The 17,515-nt window shown below is 37.0% G+C and overlaps 1 protein-coding gene across 1 annotated transcript in view; it reads right to left on the bottom strand.

The window, feature by feature from the left end:
- Positions 1 to 545: 545 nt before the first annotated feature.
- VPS50 (VPS50 subunit of EARP/GARPII complex) overlaps positions 546 to 17,515 on the bottom strand; it is a 97,885-nt gene continuing 80,915 nt past the window's right edge. The window contains exons 23-28 of the mRNA XM_087774818.1: positions 9,795 to 9,943; positions 8,608 to 8,704; positions 8,302 to 8,460; positions 5,866 to 5,987; positions 2,751 to 2,940; positions 546 to 1,303 (exon numbers count right to left, since the gene is read on the bottom strand). Coding sequence (XP_087630944.1) covers positions 1,184 to 1,303; positions 2,751 to 2,940; positions 5,866 to 5,987; positions 8,302 to 8,460; positions 8,608 to 8,704; positions 9,795 to 9,943 — 837 coding nt within the window. The 3' untranslated portion in view covers positions 546 to 1,183. The remainder of the gene's footprint in view (positions 1,304 to 2,750; positions 2,941 to 5,865; positions 5,988 to 8,301; positions 8,461 to 8,607; positions 8,705 to 9,794; positions 9,944 to 17,515) is intronic.

A 17,515-nucleotide genomic window follows, 5' to 3' on the forward strand; every position in this document is an offset into this window, starting at 1 on the left:
TCTCTCAGGTTTGCATTAAAAGTCCAATGGCAAGTATGAACCTGAAACTGAGAATTTACCATGTTGTATAAATTACTGGATTGTTGCTTATGTAAATTATTTTACCTATTAGCTCAATGCTAGCAGGTTTCCTTTTAAAAGGTCTGAGGGCACTGCAAAAAGTTTATTACGTAATTAAAAAAAAAAAAAAACAAAACTAAAACTTTACATACTGAAAACCAAGCGCAAACCTGAAAATTTCAGTCCAGTCAGTGATGCTCTGACAAACTGATTTCTAGGACAAATACGCAGCCAAGCAATTTTGCTTTGCTCAGGATCGCTCAGGGCGTCTACAGCACAGTGGGAAATAGTAAGATTATCTTAGTATCAATCCAAAACTTCAGCCAAAAAAACATTATTCCTATTCCCTGGCATTATTGCTTCAGAACAGGGAAGACTGGCAGAGGGACAAAAGGGAAGTGATATGAAAGGAACAGTACTGATTTCTATTGTAAATGACATTTTGCATTGTTGAATTAGGAAAATAAAGTCTCACAAAGAAATCATATTAGTGTACAGTATTTATTATTTTCTATTAATCTGAAGTCAATCATTTTGATATGACTAAATTCAGAAATAAACAGACATTTTTAAATACATATGAAGATGAGAGGCTTTAACATGAGCGTATTTAGTTGATCTGCACTCTTAATCCACATGCAAGATACAGCGATCAAATATTGTACATTTCCTTTCATTTTACACTGGTCCATGATAAAGCACAATTTCTGAGGGTGAAAGCAGGGAGGAAAGAAATCATATTTTCAAGTAGCCCTTTTATTAAAAAAGAGCATCAACTATATATTAAGCCAATGTGTTTCTCTCTGATTTTGATTTTACTTACAGTATACAGTTTTGCAAAATATACAGCTCACCAATGATACACAGTGGCCCTTTACTAAGGGCAAATAACAAAAAAAAAAAAAAAAAAAAAAAAAAAAACAAACAACAGAAAAGAATTCTACAGATTAGAAAAGTCATATTTTAGAACATTATGCCACTTCAGAGTGTCTCCAATGCTGGTAAGAAAAGTCATGCACAATGTTTCTTAAGAGAATGTTGTCATTAGTCCATGAGAGATTTGTCTGCATGCTTCACATGAACAGAAAAAGGTACGAGTCACAAGGAAAGTAACTTTCTCCAGTTATCTTTTAGGCCTGTCTATGTCGTCAATAGCAGCTAGCAGCTTCTGTCTTGCCTTTTTGTTGATGTGGGATCCCAGACAAACGTTCACCAGATTGGTTAACTGCTTAGTGGAATATTCCTGGCAAATGAAAGCAGATCATGTTATGGCAGAATAAAGCACCAGACAAAGATAGAAAATTAAAAAAACACAGACATGCACACTGTGGACTTTTTAACTGATAGAAGCAGTCAGTACACAAGGGAGACTTAAAGTGGTAGTTAAGTCAGGTCTGGATAGTTTTCATAGTTGAGGCAGAGGACAAAAGTGTATTTTGCTACATGGCAGATTATAATGGAAAATGCTTATGACTTTACTAGTGTTGGACTGAGTTCACAGAAAGTAATTCTGTGAATACATATGTATCTAAAACAATTTTTAATGTATTTTCCATTCTTTGGGAGGTGTGGTGGGAAATATATATGCAAATGGGATAAGCTTTTAACACAAAAACATTTTTCTAAACAAACTGTGACAAAAGTTGGTCTTTTGTATTTTGACTTCTCATTCCAATAAGCTTCTAAATACTTCTGTCTACAGGGTCTCCAAACAATGTTAATTTCAGTACATGATAAAGGAGGAAAAAATGGCAAAAATGTTAAGACAAGAATTCTTAACATCTGTCAAAACACCACATTTGCCAGTACTACCTTTATACTTAACACTATCCAAAATATAGCTTCCACCAGTAGGTTTAAACAAGAGTTTTTCCACATAGGTCACCAAACAACAGCTCACATACTCTCTTGTGGCTCCAGGTATAACAAGGAAAATGATATTAAAGGCATATTTCTTTCACCCATTTCTAGTAGGATTTAAAGTAATCCCAAAATATGGATTTCAAAATGCTCCATTTAAAAAAAACTTTTCACTTTAACAATGGGCAGCTCCAACAGCATGTGACTATTAATTATGCAGTCCTGTTATAATTGTTAGGTTATGCTACCATGAAAGCATGCCAAATGCTTTCAAAACACAAATGAAGCCTTATCTCAGAGAGCAATGTTGATCCTTATTCAGTATTATAAAACGAAGGAAGAAAAAGTAATGACTCTCATCCATTGTGCCTTACACCTTAGTTTAAGCAACCTACTGCTAAAGACAAAGTAAAACTTCATGGGGTGATTTCAAACTGTACTTCTCGACGATCAAGTTGTGCACTTTGGCATATTCCAAACAGCACACAAATCTTTTCACTTCACTTCGCTCTGGTTCTCTACATTTTTTGATACAGTAGGTAGATGTGACTGGCTTATTCATCCTTCTCAGTCATCAGATGTTGAATCAGTACAAACACATGCTGATTTCATATGATAATAAATATAATGAATGTATACATGCACACACACACTTATATGTCTACTGCTTCCCGTACAGATTTTATTATAATAAATGAATATATATGTATATATGTGTATAATCATTTTTAACACATAGAAGCATTGACCATTGAGAGCTGTTAGCATGATTCTATCATCATGGTGAATTTTCCCAACAGACAGTAAAAGAATGAAAATTTAACTCTTACCCTGTGTTCTTTTATCCAGCGTTCCATGTCATTTTCTGTTAGGTAGTATGCTTTAATGTAGGTCTCCACAAATTCTTTATCTGGAATAGGCCTAATGTCTGTTAACTTCTCTAGTTTCATTAAGAACTGTTGAAAGTCCAGTTGCATCAAGGCACGTCCTTCATTGCTGCACTTCTTTACATTGGCATAACTGAAAAGAGAAACACAGCGGAAAGTAAAAATTAGAAGAAAATAAAAATGAATTGTACTTCTCAAAATTGTTTAACTTAGTCCTTCGAACCTTCAGGAGGAACATAATTATGGTTTTAAGTTAAAAGCAGACAAGAACTCTTCTTAGGATGTCTGATGCAGAGTTTTATTTGCATTAGTATAATATGTTTTAGCCCCACTCATAGAACAGAACCCCACTGTACCCAGCACTAATTAAACACCCCCCCCACCCCCCCCCAAGTCACTAAAAATCCTACACTGAACAACTTATTAGAAGTGGGTCAAAGGAAATGAAATCAATGTTGATCAGCACACTGGACAGTAGCTTTAGGCAAGTGATCGCGACCACTGAAATCTGAAAGGTAACGCAGCAGCTTTAGGAATGGTCACCAGGAGCTTGCTGAATCAACAGTGGCAGCATCAGAGAAAAGCACAAAGCTGTTTGTTCATAAACACCCACAATAGCCTAGTGATAGGTTTGAGCTCAAAGAAGAAGAGACAGTAGATGAGCTTAGGGCAGGGTAATACCAGGAAGGATTACAGCGGGGTGATAGGCAACAAATGAAGAAAATGATCTTTGTAGTTTTTCAAATGGATAAGAAATTGTATTTGTCAAGATCAAAGGAAATGACATCACAATGCCCTTAACAGTGTCAATTTCAGCTGTGTACAGGGAATAAAAAAAGCTTTGGTCTGGGGCACAGTGCCTTGATAGACTTAATCCAGCCCACCCACAGGCTGCTGCCACAAGCGACAATCCTGTCCCACTGTTTCCGCTCTTCCTTTATACCAAACTTAAAGCAAGCTCAGTCTTCCATTGGTTCATGAAGCTGATCCTAATTATTATACAGTCCCTACATTATTAGGTCTGATGCAAAGGAGGCAGCAGAAACATGCAGCTGGAAACTGGATACACAGCAAGATCAGGTTAAGAAGAAATTGCACCCTTACAGTCAGTATGCAGAAAGAATTCGCAGAATGCAGAAATATCAGAGGCAAAAAGAGAAGATGACCAAGGCACGAGCGCTCTGGAGCTCTGAAGAAGATTAGATGATGATTCTTAATAGGACATACTGAAACACTTCAAAAAGTCAGATGGGAAACCAGAGAGAACATAGAACTAGGAGGGAGAGCAGGGCAAAATTTAAAGAGGGATATGGCTGACTGTACTGGAGATAATTTTTCACTCAGTGAACAGTCTGGTGAAACCAATTCCAGTTGACTGGCTGACTGGAGGAGAAACACCTCCTTCGTGGCTTTTAATTCCATACCTTCATGGAATTCAGAGATGAAAAAAGTTATGAAGGTATTCAGAGAGTCAGCTGTTCAGAATACCTTCCTTCCCTTTCCCCAGTGGCCAAAGAAACTACAAGATTGACAAGAAAAAATAGAACTGGGCAAGAAAGAGAAATTACAGGCAGGTTTTGGGGAGGAGATAATAATGAGTGTTCTTTACACTCCAAGAAAGGGCACAGGACAAATCGTATTAGCAAGGTATTCCCAGTCCACTTTGACCAGTCAGTGAGATGCTTAGGTGAAATTAAAGGTGAAAGTTTCATGGTAGGTCACAAGTGTGAACCAAAACTGCAGCATGGAACAAAATGTATGAGTGACAATCTTCACAGCTAAGAATTAAGTAGTTCATGAACACTGAAGTCACAAAAGATGAGTAAAATTGTGAAGTAAGGGAAAGAAACAAGTCCAAAACAGGCACAAGGGCTGAAGCAGAGGAGTTTGGTAGTAACTGATGGTGTTACCCACTTGAAAGGAAAGGGGGATGGGGAAGGAGAAGACAGATGCTTTTGTTCCACTTCTTTTGATTTGAGGCATGATAAGTGGAAAATAAAATTTCAAAAAGAAAAGATAGTTGTATAGGTCAATTGCCATATGAAGGAATCGAGAAGCCAGGGGCAGGTCATGGCTGTATTTTGTCTCCCTGAAAATGAAATTGATCTCTCAAGAGACTGCGTAAGGACGGCACGAAAAGAAATGGGTATGAGCTTAAAAATTATGGCTTGATGGAAGCAGTGGAAGCTGAAGAGCCTTAATAGACAGCTAACACTTGGAAAAGAAGGATGTTGTTGAGGTCCTAAATTAGAGCAGACAGCAGGAGAGTGGGATGGAAAGAAGTAAAATGGGTAGTAGGGAGTGCACAGGGCAAAGATAACCAGGAAAGAAATAGGGAAACATATGTAGAAAGAGTGGAAGACAGCATGTATTCTATGATGCAGAAGAAGGTGTGATGAGAGTCCAGACATAAGTAGAAAGGGGACAAGAACACAAAAATAAATGCTGTGGAAGAAAAGACTACAATACTCAGGCTACAATATTGACTCTGAAAAGACTGGGACACTGATTAAGAGGGAGGCATGAGCAAGGTGTAGCAGTTCCTTACTAAGGTGCTTGAGCCTCTATTTACCAAGCCAACTAAGGCATCTCTCTGTTCCTGATGAATTTGGAAAAATCCTGCTCCATGGCTACTCTAAGATAACTGCTAGGGTTGACAACTCCATCTTCCTTCCTGGCAAAGACAAATGGCATCACCATCGAGATGCTGACAATTACACTTTATCTTTCTTCCTTGCTCTGTGGGGAAATGACAATTTTCAGGTAGAAGTCTCTTTGAAACAGAACTATGTTGTTTCAAATGCTTCAATAAAACACATCAGATGATGTTATTCTTCAGCAGTATCTAGGTACAAGACCATCCCCTTTAGGTTTCATGCTGTACCACTCTCTCTGAAACAACTGCTAAGGGCTATGTTAAGCCTTGATATTTTTTAGGCTCCCCAAAAGCACAAGGGCTTACCAGTGCACTACAAAATTAGAACTTTTAATTCCATAAAATAGACGTTATCATTATAGACATATTTACCCAAAAGCAAGACTTTCATGGACTACTCACCCTTCCACAAGAGTTCTATTGGCCAAGCGTATGCAGTGCTCCCAAAGGATGTTGGAGACTGGCAGTGGAATACGGACTCTCTTAGACACCTCGTTCAACCTCCTGTTAAATTCTTCAAATTCCTGATGAAACATGAAAGATCGTTATTCCTTTAGCATAAAAGGGATCATACTCTATACATCCCTAGCAACAACAACAACAAAGAATGAGAAACGCACATGAAAGAGAATACTGAAAAGTAAGAGCAAAACAGAGAAGGTTAAAAGGCACGGAGATAGAGACAAGCTTAATATGTAAAGTAGAAAGCATACCACTTTCTAGTATATCATTCACAACATTGCCTCAGTAATTTTTTTTAAAAAAGGAAATACTGCTCTGTTCCCCAGAGGTGCAGTTCTCTGTGAAACTGACACCTCTGAAAATTAACCAAGTAGCTAATCCTTCAAATGCCGTTTTCATTGCCTCACTCCCTAAACTCACCTTTAACTTTTTTAAAGTCAATATACAGCCACTGAAGAAAATCTAGTGATGATCTATTTATCCCTCTAAATACCCGCCCCATCAGCTTTCAAAGAGAAGCTCAGAAATATCGTAACCACTTTTCATTCTTCAACCTTTTGCATTACATAGTTCTCCGGTGCTTTAAAAGGAGCTGAGAGCACCCACTGAAGAGTCCAAATCTAACAGTTTAGGAGCATACTGCAACACTAGATAACAATTCAGGTTGAGGGAAGGCACTTGTTTCCACCTTCAATGTCCTGGATGGATTTGAGCTGTTACTATGAGAGACAAACTAGTCATAACTGAATGTAATTACTGCTACAATGATTTTATGACTTACATAAAGTGAAAGAGAAGTCTGCTGCCACTAACGCCTCTATCATTTAAAAGAAGTATCAAATGACTTACATATAAAGCAGACTGATAACAAACTGCTCTGTGTAACCAGCAAAAGCAGTTTGTACTGCAGCCTATTAAGACCATACTTGTCCAACAAAGCACTTTCATTCCAAAGCTGTTAATCTAAGTGGTTTTTTCCTCTTTTTTTCCCCCTTTTTTCTCCCATCAAAAATTCATTAAGTGATGAAAAAGAGAAGGGAATCTCAGTAACCAATTTAACCTAGTATCTGGCCAAATAATTGGTGTTTAACACAATTTTTCTGAAAGAAGAATTTGGCAAGAGGAAGCAGGGTACCACAATGTCATGCTTTAACTGGCATACAACTCACTCTTCTGAAGACGAAAATGCCTAACACTCCATGTTAATGCATTTCTTGAACAATCCTCTTTCCCCAATTTATCTGCTTCCATACATACTATGACTGACTATAGAATTTTGCATATGTATGCACATGGCTAAAAGTAGTTAGTTATTACATTAAACACTGTGCTTACATCTGACACTCCTGGAATCCCAGGCTCCCAAATCATGAATTGCTTAGCAGTAATCTAAAAGCTTCTGTAGCAACTATTATTAGCTATATAATATAGAGGCCAGATATGGTTTTAAATGCTATTAGCCCTGATTGTCCTGAAGCAAATTCATCAGCAGTTGCACACTCAGAAAAGGAAAAAGTTCTACTGCAGAGACCAAATGTTGTAAGTACAAATTGATTTCAAAAAGCCATGGCAGCATAAAGAAAGGTAATCACAAAGACTCAGTCAAACTCAGTGCAATGATATATCCTCTATCAGATTCTCCCTTCTTTGCACTGATTTTCTTTTTTTTATGCAGAGAAGAGCTACAAAGTACAAAGGTGTAATCAAATCTGTTATTCAACACAGATGCATAACTTTTTCTGTGATACATACTTCACATATCTTTAATAGGCATATAAAAGGATGAGAGAGGGATTCTGCCAAGAACTGGTTCTGTATGCCATAAGGAACAGCAATTGTATAACCTCTTCTCCTGAATGCAACTGAGAAGTTGGGTGAATAACTTCCCTTTTACCTTCCTTTTCGAATACTAACTTCTAAATATAGCAACTTCAATTAGACAGTGCATGATCATTATTGGTGCTGGTTTGACTTGACCTATAGCCCCTATATGACATATCTCAAAGATGACCACTAAAATTATGCAAAACAGCAAATAGCCTTTGTTAAAAAAAACACTATCTCAGGCCACTGGATTTTCCTCAATGTTACTCCGCTTACTACACATTTATTTCTCTACCATTCAAGACTTAGACATGAAACTCATAAAACTTTTGTGGTCACTTTCACCCACCATGTAGTCAAAAAATCATCACTGAAAACAATCCACTAGCAGCAAGAATAATGAAAATTCTGGACTGACCTCCTCATAATAACTTACCATTTGTCAGGATGCTGTATTGCTCTAACTATGCTACTTTAACAGTTTTAGTGAAGTATTACAGTAATTTAATGTTTATATTAACTTTAGCACACCATTTCACAGAAAGTATTCACCTTTAAAAGAGCATCTACATATATATTGTGTTGTGACATGATTTCCTTCACATCCCATTTCACATTAGCCATGAGAAGCAGCATTTGTTCATAATCAATGGCTTTAGCAGCAACAATCCAATAAACTGGTTTACGTAGTTCACTGGCAGTTGACACTGTCTGAAACAGAATACAAATAAAATTCAATTCAGTAAATGTCCGGCTAATAAGACCAATATATAACTATGATGTACAAGTATTTCCACTATATTGTACAAGTTTAAAATCTTTTGTTTAAGAATCAGCTATGAATTACACAATTCTGACCTGAGAATAGAACTGCTGAAGAAAAGGCTTCTTGGCAGCTGGCATCACTGCATCAAGATGAGGCTGAAGAAACTCAAACTGCTCAGCCAAAAATACCCTTTGAAAGCAAAGAAAATTTACTGTGAACTAAATGCAACATTTGGCATGTCTCTGTACAACTTTTAGTCTACAGTTCGACATATTTGGCAATAACGGTATGTAACCTTGGAAAATTTAGTCCTGAGAAGAACCGTATCAGTTTCATGCCAGCATATCAACAAGTATTCTCAATTCTGGCAATTTTAAAATATGATTGTAAACAAGAAAATGCTTGATTAAAGAGACTAAGGCTTGAATATCAACAATTCATATTTCTATTTTACTCAGGATACACTGCAAAAAGTCTGATCCAAAGTCTAGTAAAGTCGGTGAACAAGTGTCACATAATTTCCATGCTGCAGTCAACATTAACATTAATAAATCCATGTCAGAATTCCAAAATAACATTCCTAATTACATACTAGTGAATCTTCTCAGGGGTAGGATTTGTTAATAACATAACAAAGAAATACATTTCTAACCAAACATAAATGAATGCAAAAGAAAATAAGCTCCTTTGAAGATACATTTTTAAAATTCATTTTAAAATTAACTTCTAATCTTTAAGTGTCATCTTGTGTGGGGGGGGGAAATAATTCCTATCTGACTCGTACTATTATTCTGACCAAATAAAAAACACTAAGTTTTGCGTTACTTCCTTGTTATCATCTCTTCTTCACAGGTAAACTTCCACCCACTGCAAAGAACACTGCAATCCAAGCCAGACCAATATGAACTAAGCAGTTTTGAGTCTCAGCCATCAACATTGGAGTATTTAATACAAGGTTTAAATGAACCATACAGATTAAATACTCCCATCAGCCTCTTTAAAATTAAACTTTTTTCCTGTTAGATTTGGCCTTGTACTGTCACAAATTACTGGACCAGCTGCAGTAACATTTCATTGCTTGTGCTTGCAGGTGGTTAGACCAGATGGTTAGACCCCACTACTTTTAATTAAGAAACTACCTCTATCACTCATATTTAAAATCACATTAAGAGGTAGGAATTTTTGACCTCTCAAGAAGGTTTTGGCTTGGAATCACAGTCTCTTAAACAATCCATAGCTTCTAGTGACCACAAAATGTAGAGTACAGTAAATAACCTACAATGATTCCGTGGCTACCACTCTCTCTGCCAAACCATACAGTGAATTGCCAGATGTCAAAACTACGAGATGACTGAGATGTGGGCTTGGCACCTTCTCCTTCCTCTCTTCAGCAGCTGTGAGAGTTCCTGTGGTATCTGCAGAGACCTCCTAAAACAAAGAATTAAACAACTGAAATCCCACAAAAGCAGCAAGAATGGCTCCAGCTGAGTAGTTTCAGATGACAGATAAGATGAAGGAATGTTTCCAATTCTAAGGTGTAATATAAATCAAGTCTGAATCAAAACACAACCATAGAGTTTTCTATTTGAACAGTGTGGTGTTCAAACAGGTGGAAAAAAAAACCAAAAAAAACCCCACATCACGTAGATCAATATCTATCTCAGGGAAAAAAAAAAGGTAGAGAACAGACTTCTTACTACACCTTAATGCCCATATAGGCTTTAGCCCAACCGTCTACTGGGAGACTGAATTCTCACCCTTGGAGATAGTATCTTCAATCTGACAGCAACCAAATAAGGCGACAAATCAAAGTAATATTACTTATGCATGGCCTTTACTGCTTATGTGAGCTGCGGCTAACTTAGGTAAAATACAAATGATGTTTTTAAACAAGTTATCATTCCATGAAAAGTTCTGTCCTGCAGACATCTTGATTGTAGAAAGCAAGGAAATATTCACATCACAGGAAAAGAATTTGTAATAAGAAACAGGTTACACCAGCGCCCTGTTGCAAAATTTAAAAAAGAAAACAAACAAACAAAAAAACAAGGAAAAAAAACAGAAAAAGAAAAAAGAAACAACCAGGAAAAAAGAAACAAACGCAAAAAAAGAGAAACAAACGCAAAAAAAGAGAAACAAACGCAAAAAAAGAAACAAACGCAAAAAAAGAAACAAACGCAAAAGAGAAAAAAGGAAAAATTGAAAAAGGGGAAAAAACAAGAAAGGAAAAACTGGGAAAAAGGAAAAAAGAAAAGAAAAAAAAAGTAAAAAAAAAAAATGAAAAATACCCCCAAAAATGGAAAACACACACACACACAAAAAAATATGCAAATAATGAAAAATAGAAAGAATTCAAAAAAATAGAAAGAAAAATGAAAAAAAAAACCAAAAAAACAAAACAAAACAAAAACAAAAAACAAACCCAAAACTGTAAAAGAAACAAAAAACCCGGGGTGGGTGGGGGGGTAAACAAAAAGCACCAAAAAAGAACCAAAAAAGAACCAAAAAACTGCACCTCTACATTTGAGGAATGTAAGTACTCTACATCTGAGGAATCTAAGTACAAGTTCCAGCTAGAAGAGGAATCACAGAAGGAAGAAATTCCCAGAGCAGTGATATTGGTCTAAGCAGGTATACAAATGGACATCCTCTGAAGCTTAGCTGTTTGCCAAAACCACACCAGAACATGAAAACATAAACGGCTTCAGATTAATTACTCATGCCATGTTTACGGCTTACACACAGGCTATAAAAATATCAGAAATGCTACAAAGCAACGGTGGTATAAAACCCAGAACAGATAAAGAAGGTAGGCATAATATGGCACTGATTTCTTAAGTAAGAGCCTTCCAGGACCCTGGGATAGAAACTCTGTGGCCAGACAGGTGCAGCAACACATCAGCCTGTTTGTATAGAATGAAAATAAATTTGAGCAGTAACACAGTGACAAAGTAGTGGTAAAAATAATTTTTTCAAAAGCAAGATCAGGTGCACAACATGTCTACTGTAAAACAACATATGAACACGCAACCAATATGACAACAACAATGCTTAAATATGACATTTATGGTTGGTCTCAAAAAACAAATCAGCATCATTCTCAGATTGCTGTAAAACTAGACAACGATGAAGCCAAAAACTTGATAAAAAACAAAGCAGCTTTGCAGTTTGGGTTTTTTTTTTTTTTCCCCAATTGGAGATAGAAATAAATTGAGAGGAAATTACAGTGAAGTAACTAAAGAATCAGGAGTAGGAGGAAGAAAAATAGACTCAAGCTGACCACAATAGTCACCTGGAGTTTCTTCTAGGCTTCACAGCAGAGAACAACTGTGAGGAGTGACACAAAATAGAATAATTGCTGTGCACATGTTTTTCAGACAGTTTTGCCTAAGAAGAAAAGGCGAGCAGTGAGCACTAGAAACAATTAAGAATTGGAATTAAGCGGTGGTCTAACTCATTCTAAATATCAGGATTGAGACAAGAAGAATATGCATTGTAGATCCTGAAAAGCCAAGAGAAAGGGCACTGCACAGATGATCAGGTGAAAAAGGGAAAAACAACAGGGAGGTTATTCTGGTAGTAAAATATCTGACAGACCCATTGTGGTTATATTGCAACAATTAAAGGCAGGATAGGCAGAAACTGATTATGTCAAAATGTGTAAGGACTTGGTGAGAATTTAAGTGATGCAGAATGAGCAGAAAGATCAAAACTTTGTTGCTATAGACAAAGCTGCACCAGAATATGTTTACTGCTTGGATGAAAGCCAACCCAAAAGAGACATTAAGAATATAAGACAACAGGAGGATAATAGTGTCCAAGCTCTTAAATATGGTTTAAGGTGTGGAGGGACAAAAAGATCGCAAGTTCCACTTTAACCATCTTAGATTTTAGTTGACAGTTGGCTCCGGTGATGTGACAGCCCAAGGCAACAACAGGGAGCTGGATTTGCCAATTCAGGAAGGCTCTTTCAGTTCTGCGTCTCCCAAAGATGTCAAACACACACATAAACACGGGCTACCGCAGATGGAGCCAATTGCAGACCGGGAAAGTGGAGTTCTCACTACAAAGGGTGAGGAAAGTATCTTCGGACTTCTTAAAAAAAAATTTGTAATAGGTTACAGAAGCAGAAAGCAGATAAAGCAGGGAGCCTTGAAGGATCCCCACAGAAATTCTGACATTAAAAACAAAGACTGCTGACTGAGCAATACCATCAACACACCATTTGTAGCGCTAAAAGATCTCTCAGAAATAGATCAATGAGCAGAAGAGAAAACTTCTAAAAGAAGCTTATGGTAAATGCTACCAGATACAGATGCACTGAGGATGGGAAAGATTATAAAGGCTAGCCACATCGCTATGTTATTTGAAAAATGGATTTTCTTTCTGTGTTCACATTCAGCCAGATAAATTTGTAGTTAAACTGGCCAGACATTTCACAAAACCATAAAGTTTGCATTCTGCTGAGTCTATCAGAATGGATAAGCAAGGCAAAGGGCCTGGACATTTGCTAAAACTCATGTAAACTCTTTCAGGCAGCTCTGAAAATACCTGCCTAGCACATCCACAAGTATAGTGCACACAGGCAATAACATCTAATCATCTAGGCATAATGGTCAATTCTTCAAGAATATTAACTGAGCCAAAGACACCATTGAATATCTATCAAAATCCACTCTTAATCTGCATTCTTTTTTTCTTTTTCACTTCATGTTATTCTTAAAAAAAACCCAAACCAACAAACCAAAACAAAAAATGAGAAGCTTTGAAACATTTACACATGGTTAAAAAACCAAACCCACAGCCCACCAACCAATTCTCTGTTCTTAGGAGAGACAGTGAGCCACAGAGCTAGGGGAAGGAGTATCAGTGGTAAAGATTTAAGCATCTTTGTTTCTTTCAAAGACTAATTACAAATTATGTAAAAAACAAATATTAGAAAGACTTAATTTTGTATTTATCACACTTCAACGATGCCTGTCTCTTCAGTATTGAGATACATTTTAAACAACTTTTTTTCTACCTGCCTCTTTCCCATGAAGGTAAATATCTTGTGAACCTTTTAAATGCTGAAATCGTGTTGCACCTGAAGACACAAAATGTACATGAGACAACTGGCTAAATCAAAGACATGCTTGGGTTCAACCAGGGAGTCAAACTCTGGTTCAAATATACTGGCCAAACACAGTATGAGTGTTTCATTCTCCTGATGTGTTCTAAAAAAAAGGCATTGCAAAAGCACGTTGATAGCAAAAAGGAAGCCCATGGAAACAGCCGGTGTGCCAATCCCCAAGAAAAGCACAAGATCATTCTGAAAGGGTTTCAGTGATGCATATTTTTTTTTTTTCCTCCAGCCTTCATTAACAGAAATGATCAAATGACTGAAAGCAGCAACAAAGGGGCAAAACATTCAGGCTGGAACAGGAAAAAAGGCTACAGACTAGTTAAAGACATCAGATGTTTTGCAATGGGCTGGACTTGTTAAAGTTAACCCTTCCAGTAACTTAAGAAACCCTGCAAGACAGTCTCTGTTGTCAGAGATTCCTTTTGAGTACCCATGGAGAACAGGTAAAGTCTCGTAAAACGTGGGCAAAACGATGCCAATCTCAAGAGGAGGAGAAGGAGGAGGAGGAGACTAGAAGCCAGGAAATTAAACAGCAGCCAGCTCAACTTTAACTTCAAGAAATGTCGAGTTACACTGAACATATTGTAGCACGCAACATCAAACGTGCAGACACCAATACCAAAGCAGAACAAACTTGCTTAGCATTTCTGTGTCAGAGCAGCAGGTCTTGCTGATAGAGCAGAATAATATCTAAGGCATATTACAGCCTACATAACATCCTTGTAAGCATACTGGGCAAAATACAGATTTGATAAAATAATTTCAAAGTACACGTGGAACTGATGCAAACTACAAGATACTTTTCTCCACCCTTGTCAAACAGGAAAAAACCCACAGTGATTTAAAAAAAAAGAAAAAGAAAAAGATTTCATCAAAAGCACCAAACAACAATAACCAAATCAACTGTAGCAGGTACAGCAGGACAGGTTAACCAGCATTCCATGCAGACACCTTACAGTGGATCTTATCTATTCATTTTTCTCTACTCTAACTCCCTCCCTCATACTGTCACAGGAAAAGAACTGAGTTTTGTGTTGCTACACATGATTGGCATACACAACTAGCAATTATTTATAAAAGATTATTTGCTATAAAGGCCTGAAAATATCAGAAGTGTTAAAGCAGGCTTATGACTGCTTTAACTGTTTAAGGGTTGCTAATAACAGTAGTATGAGCTACAGTGTATGCTTTGGGAAGTATCTTTATGCGATAGCTATCTTTTAATTAAATTTCATCTGGAATGTATTTTTAGAACAGAAAGGCATGTATTAGCAAATAATAGGTATCAAATAAGCGTGAGCGTGATATTGTTTGATTAATTGTTGGGTATTTTACTTTAGCATTTAATTGTTTACTCCCAAGAAGAAATTCTTTAATGAATAGGAAGAAAAAAACCAAAGAAATCTGTGTAAGGAACAAGCCTCTCCTTCAATCTCTTCCTCCAAAAAATGTCTTCTGTATTTAAAAGACGGGTAGACGTGGTGCTTGAGGACATGGTTTAGTGGTGGACTTGGCAGCGATAGGTTAACGGTTGGACTCGATGATCTTAAGGGTCTTTTCCAACCTAAACGACTCTATGATTCTATGATTCTAAGAGAACATTTTCATTTCAGTAGCTTGGCTGAACCCAGAGGCAAACCTCTGTGAAGCCTTCCATCTTAGCAGGAAGAAGAGACTATAAATTAAGTACCTGAATCAGAAGTATAAACTACCTAAGCTAATTATCTAAGTCAAAAGTTTGACATGCAATTTGCAAGACAGACATTTTTAAGGGGCCTGATCTCATCATGAGCTCAGAAACATGTATTTATTTCAGTTATCCAACAGAGCTTATTACTAAAATAACCGATTATCTGCCATTTATGGTGGAGATAGCTGACAGTTAATTATAATAATCCACTTTCACTAACTTTAAACAAAAACCAGTAAACCCCACAACTTGTCCCCAGCACACAAAGTTCTGCATATCACACTAATAACCAATAATCTTTCAAAACTGAGCTTCTCCTGACCTAATACTTTTCTGCATAAGACTTCAGCTTTAGAATTGTTTTGATTTAATATACATACACAATAGGAACAATTTTAGTTTTGATTCTGCTATCAGCAAATGGCAATACCTCTAAATGCTACTGAAGAAATCCTGATCTTAAAGGAATAAGTAGTGTTCGAAAGGCATGGAAAAAAATCAGACCATCTGGAAAGGTTCTGGCAGTTGAACAGTCTACAGCAGCTCTGACATACTGATACCGTTACCAAAAACTTAACCTACTTTGATGGAGAAGGAAAAGCAGACTGACCCCAGACATTTACCCAAGACAGGATAGCTCTATCATCTCTGTTTATGAAACTGTAATTGATAGCTTCCGTAATATCATGAGCATAGAGTACAAGAAAATAAACACTGATCAAAGAAAGCATAACCCCTTATTGTATTCAAAGGCTGTCTGAAAATAGCTCAACTAACTCCAAGTAGTTCCTTAATATACAAGAATTTTTTATTAGAAGAAATGTACTGAAAGCAACAAGTCAGGTTTTTTCCCTCCCCCTTAAACTTACACATCCCTAATAGTTCTTGAAACTCGATGCTGAAAATGACAGGTAAAGCCAATTGTAAAAGCACATTGCGTTCAAGGGTAACAGTGCTTTTTGAATATGATGTAAATGTGTTAAGGTTTAAAAATGGTACTTTTCAATACTCCTACTACATTTTAAGTTGAAAGATTAGTATTTTCTTGCTGAGGGGCACAAAGCTTACAAAGCAGGTAATCTTGACTCAGCCTTTAGGAAACTAAATCAAATGTAAACAATATAAGCTACTACAATGATCACCACTCAACACACTTGAAGAGAGCAGATTATTAAAAACTAAACAACAAACCATCTTGAGAAACCATGCTATTAATTTTCTATTTATTTACAATCCTTTGCAGGCAAGCGATACCTTTACAGCATTATGAAGTGCCATGCAAGGGATCCCCAAGCTTGCCAACACTTAGAATGCACGCACTTCGCGCCGACCCCAGGGCTGAGTTGATCAGCGTTGCCTTGTGGTAGGCATGAGGTTTCTGATTTCAAGAGCGTGGCTCCTCTGTGCTTTTTGTCACAAAACAAGCGTGTCCCAAGCCTCAGCTGGGTCAGTCCCACTGACTTCAGTAATGGACTTCAATAGAATTTGCGTAGAAACTTCTGGGATCTTTGCATTTCATTTATTTCTTAGTGTTCAAAGTTAAATGGCAGACTTTTCGCATAAAAAATTACCAAAAGTTAGCAAGTTTATTTACTATCTTGTCTAACCTAATGCAATAACCCCTCTATTAGGAATCACTGTGTGCTGATAGACAACTGAGATAATGAGTCATTAGCTATGCTTTAAAAAATAAATATCAAATGAGCGTCTGCAGAAAAGCACGCCCACTGCCTCACCCTTGGGAACCTGAACCACTACCTTACAAAAACATGTAAGCCAGTCTGGTCCGGTCGGATGCATTTTTACTGCAACATTTTTCTTATCCAAAGAAAGATTTTCGCTCAGCTGCGACCCTGTGGACACCTGCACTCCTCTGGGACTAGGAATCAGCCCAAGTTTTGGGTGCCCAGCAAGAAGAGTCTGCAGTGACTAAAATGAGATGGCTCAGTGACTGCTCAAAAGAGACAAAGCAATTGCCAAACCCCAGAAAATTTATTCAAAGAAATAAGCTAGAAAGCTTCAGTAAATCATTCCAGTCTACTTGGGTAACACAGTCAAAAAACCAAAAAAAAGTTGTATAAAGAGCTCTAAATGAATAATGTAAAGAAGCAAAACAGCTGCAGAAGTCCTAGCATATTTTCAAAGTGCTTGTCATGTCAGAACTCTTTTGTATACACCGAGTTCT

The sequence above is a fragment of the Nipponia nippon genome, unplaced genomic scaffold, assembly GCF_047370975.1.
Source record: "Nipponia nippon isolate SJK-2023a ecotype South Korea unplaced genomic scaffold, ASM4737097v1 scaffold_1, whole genome shotgun sequence".
NCBI classification, from domain to species: domain Eukaryota; kingdom Metazoa; phylum Chordata; class Aves; order Pelecaniformes; family Threskiornithidae; genus Nipponia; species Nipponia nippon.